Source organism: Nicotiana tomentosiformis, chromosome 6 (genome assembly GCF_000390325.3).
Source record: "Nicotiana tomentosiformis chromosome 6, ASM39032v3, whole genome shotgun sequence".
Taxonomy (NCBI): Eukaryota; Viridiplantae; Streptophyta; class Magnoliopsida; order Solanales; family Solanaceae; genus Nicotiana; species Nicotiana tomentosiformis.
In genome coordinates this window covers 88,848,144-88,856,353 of record NC_090817.1, presented here as the reverse complement: position 1 = coordinate 88,856,353, position 8,210 = coordinate 88,848,144, and the positions used below count along the sequence as shown (strand labels likewise).

Sequence of the window (8,210 nt, the reverse complement as noted above, 5' to 3'; positions counted from 1 at the left end):
CGTCGTGTGTATTCCGGGCTATCGACCGGGCTCCTCCGCGAATGCTGTTTTTGGATTCAGTAGGCAGGTTTGCTTCGATAGCCACATGTGAGTTAGCATCGATCGGATTAGCGATCGAGATTCCATTGGGGTCAGTAGGGGCACCTCATTGCTGGTTACCATGTTGTTGTTTTCGCCATGGTAGTCGGACTCAGCATCCACCTTCAAATGGGCAGATTGGGAGTTCGACATTTTTAATCTAACCAGAAATTAAAAGCTCAAAGAACAAGTGTAAAATAGAGTGTGTTATGGAAATTTGTATCAAATTGCCACTATTGTCCTTATCCCCATGGTGGGGGCCAAACTGTCTATCCTAAAAAAATGGATAACAATTAAATTGTAAGTGATTTTAAGGATACGTGAATTAATTCAATACAAACGATAAATTTTGTTAGATTAAACAGATATAGGACGTGATAAATTATCAAACCAATCAAGATGAGTGGTCCCGGACTTAGTAACAACCTTAATGAGATGCATGCCCTCGATCCTGGGCTCACAATACCAAAGCACTGATGAACAAGAATAAGAACTTTGAATAATATAGAAAATAAGAGTATATTGCCTTGATATGCGTGTTACAGTATTGTTAATAAATAATCAGACCCCATTTATATAGTAGGGGAGTTTTACACTAAGTACAATTATATAAAAGGTAAAAAATCTTCTGTTTAACTAATCACCGGTTCTCTACCGATACATGTCGAGATCCACACCGTGATATCCGGCTGGCCACGGATATCACGACTTTTTGTTGGTCGTGCTCGATTACCTAGTAGTGCTCTCCGAGGCCTTTGGGATTCGAACTGGACCTGGGGGTCATGACCCCGATACTCCCGAGAGCGAGTGTTTTGCCCGGACCAAGGAGCTTCTTGCCTCGATTCCAGTTTCTTGCTTTACGTTTCTTGCTCCGTTCACTTCATCAGAAATCGAGGCGTCCCACGGGCTCAGTTTCACCTGTATACACATATGTATAAAGAAAATATCCAAAATGGAATCGTGATATATTTGACTACCTGGATTTGTAAGGTCCTGACCTAATTCATATCGGATATGATTGGGTTACCAAACTTCTAATTTACCTTCTTTTAGGTACTTTTTTGGTAAAAAATAAGTTAAACTTCAAGTTACAAACTAATCCTTCAATAAATATGACGACTTGACTTTAGACCATTTGCACTTGTCGTGTAAACGTGTGTTAGTTCGTATCAACAACTGAAGCCACAAGTGAGATTAGTTCAAACCAGTAGGTATACTTGTTTTTATATGGAGGTGGACATTATCTTCTCAAAGCCATAGAACATGAGCGGTGGTTATATGAAATAATAAAACAAAAAGTCACAACTAGTACTTAATGCCTCACCAATCAATTATTTCTAAATAAGTACTTAATTACAGGTGTTAGTCCAATAATCAATTGTCTGCCGGAGGTCTTGAAGTTGCATTAATTTCCAGTTGATCAGCTTTTTAACTTGAAGAGTTTTAGTAATTAAAATTTCCCAAAAGTAAATGGAAAATATAGTTTGCAAACTGTTTAAGGCACTGAACTAATTCATATTAGTAAATTCGAGAATATCACTCAAAATTAGGACAAGCAGCAAAAAAATTACCATTTCAAAAGAAAAAAAGAGATTGCTGGGAGTCATATACCCATTTTAACATTGGAAAATGGTTGAGTTTACTTGATAATAAGGACTTATTGCTGCACTCAACAACAACAACCCAGTATGATCCCACTAGTGAGGTCTGTGGAGGGTAGTGTGTACACAGACCTTACCCCTACCCTGGGATAGAGAGACTGTTTCCAAATGACCCTCGACATCCTTCCCTTCAAGAACTCTCAACCTTGCTCTTGGGGTGACTCGAACTCACAACTTTTTGATTGGAAGTGGAGGATGCTTACCATCAGAGCAACTCACCTTGTCAAAAAGTAGAAAATGCAAGAATTAGGCCTTCCAGATGTTAGAAAATATATGAGATCTCAATTAATAAGGCAGTGCTGGTATAATGGCCGGCAAATGGCGTACTTTGGATTAGATAAGACACGACAGATCACATAGCCTACGACCCCTCTCTTCCCTTGATCACTATTCATGACCAAACACATTTTACCCAAAATGTTTATGTTTTATTTATATTAATTAATAGTAGCACTACTACTTTCGCCGGTCTCAGATATTGATTGTTTTAAAATAATAAATTTGTTTTAAAATTTAATGTTTTAATAAACCAGAAAATTATTATTACTTTTTATTTTCAAATTTAGCCTTTTCCTTCTAGCAGAGTAATTAAATAAAATATTAAAGAGAGATAACTAGTAGTTTAAAGAAATACTATTTTTAATTGAGAATATAAGAGTAGGCTCTTGGTTAACATTTCGGACACACTGAAATTTAGGCACTAGAACTATATAGTACTAGTAGAAAAAACAAGAGAAGCAAAAAAAGGAAACGACAATAAAACAAAACTATTGGACATGATTTTTCAGTGGAATTTAGGGGAAAAAAAGAAACAAGCAGCTGTCGCGTTGAGAAGCACGCCACCTCAAGATTCTTTTTATGATGAGCTGCCCACATGATTCTTCCAATGAAGTATGAAAGTACTCTATTTATACATGAATGCTTTGTTGCCGCCTCACTGTCACTTGGTTATGGTTTGATCACGACTAATTAATTACACTATTCTATTACACGATAGTTCTAAATAGATAGCAACGACACAAATTTACTTGCACCAAGTATTTAAACGAAATGAATATAGAGCTTTGTACTTGAATTTTTATCACTTAACAATATCATTTATGCAACATATGTACGTACCATTTCTAGCACTCAAGAGGTTTATGTATTTGAACCGAAATTCTTTCTAGAAGAGAGAGCATAGAGCATTGACTTTGGAATGTTACTTCCTCGCTATTTCACATAATAGTTTATACTATTCTCTAATTCCATTTGTTTGTTTAATGCTTAAATGGCCAATTTAAGAATCTATTAGATGCATATTTCTCTCTTTCATTTATTAATTTTTGTTTATTATATTTACTGACAATATATACTGATTTCCAGCTCCGATATGTTATTTCTTATACGACTAACACAGTCTCATGATATTTGAACTATCGATTCTAAATAGTTGTATGTAATTGGACTTTTAAGCTACTCTTTTTGAATTGTCAATGTATAATTTAAAACTCTTTGATAATATAATTGAAATTAATATAAGAGCATTGAGAAGTTATATATTGAATAATTAGTAGCCCCCCACTACATGTGCAGACGTAAAGGAATCCCTTAATCTTTCCTCTTCCCACTCTCTTCCACACACACACAATGCATTTGGACAATATCTCATACAATTAAGCTAGGTACCAATGTATCCACATGCTTAGCTTTAATTACCAATAATCACCGAAACGTGCACATAACAAATCTTCAACTAATTAAAGAACGACTTAGGCGATTTATGCCATCAATTTCTCCCTCTACTGAAAATTAGTAAGAAGATCTTATTCAATTTAAGTGTATATGCCGCACCATTCAGAAAGTTTATACTACATAGGTTATTCCTGATTTTGAGTGTATAATTACGGTTATAACAAGGTTAGCCAGATTTGTGGTCAAAATGATCGTCCTGTGTATAGTGGTGTTCCATAACTAGTGTTTTTGTGTTTGAACTTCACTCTAATGCAATAGAAAAATAATCATGATAATTTTCCATTTATATATAGCGTTTAGAACCCATGTTAGACAAGTATAATTATTAAATGTGGTATGAACATTAGACCTCATACCCAACTGCTTGTGACGTGTGATTTGAAAGGCCTATTTCTGGTATGACAAAGCTCATTGCACAAGTAAAGGTTTTTTAGTTTGTTAAAAAGCTTGAGAAGTAAGTGATTATGATCAGATTAAAGATTAGGTGTGATGGGTTGGCTGTGAGCTACTATATCTATTCCATCTTGAGAGACCACCCTAATAGTAAAGAAATACAAAATATTATTATATATACTGTATCACCTTTTTTTTTGCTTAACTGTATTTTATACTTCTATAGAAGAGACTGACTAAAGGACCACAAAAAAGGAGAAGTATTTCTGTGTCCCTAGCATAATATTACACACAAAAAAAAAACTTATTTTAGTCGCAAATTTGTGCTAGAATAGCAACGGAATTAAGATTGTCACTAAATAAAAAGATACTATAGTAAAAGAAAAGGTACTGAATATAGAGAGAAAAAATATAATCTGCCACTAATTTTGACACCAATATTTTAATGGAAAAATTAAGCGACAGGTCATCGTACTAAAAGAAAAAAACAAATAAAATAACTAACTTTAAGTAGGTTCTTAGGTGAAGGCAACAAAGACAAGAAAATGTAACAAACAGGTGGATACACATGGTAGTGGCGGTTACCCAACCATCTTCCCTATCCATTTATTTAATGAAAAGAAAAAAATTGAAGGAGCTCTGGTTTTCTACGTATTTTTCTTAGCTGTTTTCTGCTAGTAGTAATCAAGAAAACACACAGACGAAGAACCTAATCCACAGATTTTATTGGTTAGCCATACTATGACGTTATCGAACTTCTTCCTCCTTTTATCCCTTTGCTTTTTTCTTTTGTGGAGTGTCAATGTGTTACACATCGCTCTCCACTCAATAAACCAAAAAAAAAACAATTAACGTTATAGAAAATACTTTTATGTGTGTGTATATATTTCTATATCTGTAAATTTAAAGATGCCCCGTCACTTCCCTTTTCGTAAATGAAGTACAGCCATGAATACAACCACTATTAAGGTAGTGAAACTTCTAATAAAGTAGATGATCAACATTGGTTAAAACAAATTCTCTTCCCAAAAAGAAAAAGAAGTAGAATCATATATTGCCATTATAAAAATAATCAAATTACTTATTAAATCATCACAGATAATCTTTATAATAAAATTACTTATAAAATCATCACAGATAATCTTAGTTAGAATCTTATTAAAAATTTGTAACTATTTGTATATATGTTGATTAAAATAATTCAAAAATATATATACATTGTCAGTGAATATGACTTAAATATTAGAAAGAACAATAACAATGTGTCTACAATTCTAAAATTTGTAATGACAAATTTGTAACAAATTTTCATTAATTGAATATCAACAAGTGGTAAAAAAGAAAAAAAAAGAAGCTCTCCTCTTAACTAGTAGTAGTAATTAATTAGTAATGGCAATCCACCAAAGCCGCAGCGGAAAACACAAGACTTTGCTTGTTGGCTGAAAAACCAAACTTTGAATCTCGGTGATCATCTTCGGGTGGCGCCGGCAAGTTAAGATCAAGCGATAAAATGATTCTTGGCTTCTCCTTATTCGAATCCTCATCATCATGTGATGATTCCGAAGTTGTCTCATCTGTAACCTTAGTACTGTTTGTTGCTGTAATCGTAGGTGGTGGTCTATGTCTTCTCATATGACCACCCAAAGCTTGTCCTGATGAGAATTCTGCCCCACAAATTGAACACTCGTGAATTTTTTGCTTGCTGTTCAAATTGCCATGTGAATAATTACCTTTATTCACTATTTGGGTTGGCGTAATAATCTTGTTCAACTTTTCTTCTTCTTGAAGATATTGACGATCATGGTTTTCTGAATCAGCAGTAGATTTTTTCTCTTCTACTATGGTTTTGGCTTTTTTGTGACTTGTTCTGTGCCCACCGAGTGCTTGAAAAGATGGGAAAGTTCTGTTACAAGTTTTGCACTCATAGACATAGAACCCGGTTTTTCCGCCAGTTGTTGAAGTGGCCATTTCTGTAAATTTCCGGCTACTGATTTTTACCATCTTACGTTCAGTACTTTCCACTTGTAGTTTCTGGCATCGGCCACTTTGTGCTAATAGTATTAAGCAATTGGCCATGTCCTCATCTTCCTCTGAACTAGTCGATATTTGAGTAGAAGAAGTAGTTGGTGAATACTGAACTGTCGAAGAGTAAAATTCTCCTCCACCGCCAATATCATCACTGCCACCACTTCCACCACCAGCACCTCCGCCACCGGTCGATGACGTGGAAGTGACCGCCACCGCCATGCCAACAAGAGACAACTGCCTTGGTCGCTTACTACGTTTCCCTTTGAACACTAACGTGCGATCGGCTGAATCTTCGGAGAATTCCATAAGACGAAAAATTAAGAAAAAGTACTGAAGAAGTGACAAAGAGAGAAGCAGATGATCAGAAGAGAAAGAGTGATGAAGAATAGAGAGTGGTGTAATAGCAAGTACTGCTTTTGTTAGTATATATATTGTGTAGTGAATGGTAATTAAGAAATTGTTTGGAGAGTCAAAATTAATACCACCCAAGAGTAAACTAGTGGATGAAATATAATGAATGAATTTTCAAGTCTATTCGCCAACCAATCTTTCCTAATACATACTAAATTACTAAAGAAAAGTGTCTTTAACTAAATAGTAGAACCCTCTTTTGCACTACACTTAATTGGCCTAGCTTAGCATGACAAGCAACTAAGGTGTCGTGTCTCCTAATCTTTTCTATATATTCTTAGTGTCACTTTTCTTAAATTCATAGAAAATTTTAAGTAATTGATTTATGTGGTGTCAAAGTAAGACATAAATATGGTTATAAATATCACAATAGCATTAACTGAATGCAATTTACAAGCTAAGAGCTGGTCCAAGTGCCATGTACAGAGATAAATTGGTCACTCTTAACCGAGTTAATGATCTATGAAGGTGAAATGTATATTCTTTAATTTGGACATAAGTGGAGGTTATATATAAGAAAATTCGAGAATTAATACTGATTAGACCCCTATTACGTACTATACTGATAAGGTGAAGTGAATGAGTGATGTATATTACAAAGGGAGTGTCATAACTCAAAACTGAAAAAAGAAAATAAATTAAAGAATTGTAAAAAGAAAGGGAAGTAAAAATAAAGACAGACGGAAGGCTGGTGATAACTGAAATTTGGTTCCAAAGTCTCCTTTTTTTCTTCTTCTTTATTATTTGGTTTTGTTAAATTTATTCAGGCTTACTAGTTTGCCAGCGAAAGTCACGACTAGATTCATGTATTAAAGCAAATGAGGATTGCACGTCAAAAGCATACTCTCACCTCACTAATTCCATTAGCCTTCTTAGACTCAAAGAAAAGTAGTAGATGAGGAGATGTAACTTGTAAGTATGGGCTAGTAAGCCAAACCACATAAAATTAGGTTCTCGCTTTTCCTTATGTGCACTAATAATGTATACATTTTTTTCATCATCCTGTATTATATAAGTTGACTTAAATTAACAGATAATTTTGTATAATAAACTTAATAAGGTAACTTGAAAGATGAAATAATTATTTTTTCTAGTTACTCAATTAAATTATACTGATAGTCTGATAGTATATAAAAATTCGTTATACAACTTAAGCTAATTAGAAAATTAAATCTCCACCCCTCTCTCGCTTGCTTGCTCTACCCACTCTTCCCTTCCCACTTTTAAAACATAAATAAATAAATTGTGGTCCTCCACTATTAGGCCACTTGACGAATTCAAGCAGGACTCAGTTTAAACAATTAGTTTTCACATTTCATAGACGGACTCCCGAAAAAGAATTTCATAAAATTAAATTACTTGTACAAAAAATTAGTTCTGTACTATTTTATAAAGGATTTCGAGCTCGTAAGCTTTGTAAGAGTGATGTCAAATATTTTCAATTAAAATAAATTCAAATAAGTCATATCAAATTTTGTTTTTTGGGGCATCTTTCTCCTCTTCAAATTCTATTCCCAACACTATATACGGATAGATAATAATTTGTACCTTTTTTTAAACTCCTTTTAAAATATATATATATATATATATATATATATATATATATATATATAGTGGGTAGGGAAAGGGGAAATGAGGAGGGAATTACAAGATGATAAATATAATCTTATCAATAAAGTAAAAATTTAGGTAGCCAACCAATTGAACTTCTAAGATTTCACAAATAATTTTACCTTGTGCCCTTTCTTTAATAGAAGTAGAGAAAAAATTATGAGTAAACTGTATTCAGCGTCGTGACTATTTCAGACCTTCAGAGCCCGAACACGTCTCTGTCTCTATCACTTTCTCTAACATATACAATGATATATCTAAAGCAAGAGAAAGGATTAGTAGGACAATAATCTA

The 8,210-nt window shown here is 33.8% G+C and overlaps 1 protein-coding gene across 1 annotated transcript; it reads right to left on the bottom strand.

Annotated features, from left to right (window-relative positions):
• Positions 1-5,053: 5,053 nt before the first annotated feature.
• Positions 5,054-6,352, bottom strand: LOC104106623 (zinc finger protein ZAT5-like). The gene has a single exon (XM_009615205.4). It carries the CDS (start codon positions 6,198-6,200, stop codon positions 5,250-5,252), a length of 951 nt encoding a protein of 316 aa, XP_009613500.1. The 5' UTR covers positions 6,201-6,352; the 3' UTR covers positions 5,054-5,249.
• Positions 6,353-8,210: the final 1,858 nt, after the last annotated feature.

Coding starts and splice junctions, on each gene's coding strand:
- LOC104106623 (XM_009615205.4), bottom strand. CDS start 6,200: ATGGAATTCTCCGAAGATTCAGCCGATCGCACGTTAGTGTTCAAAGGG.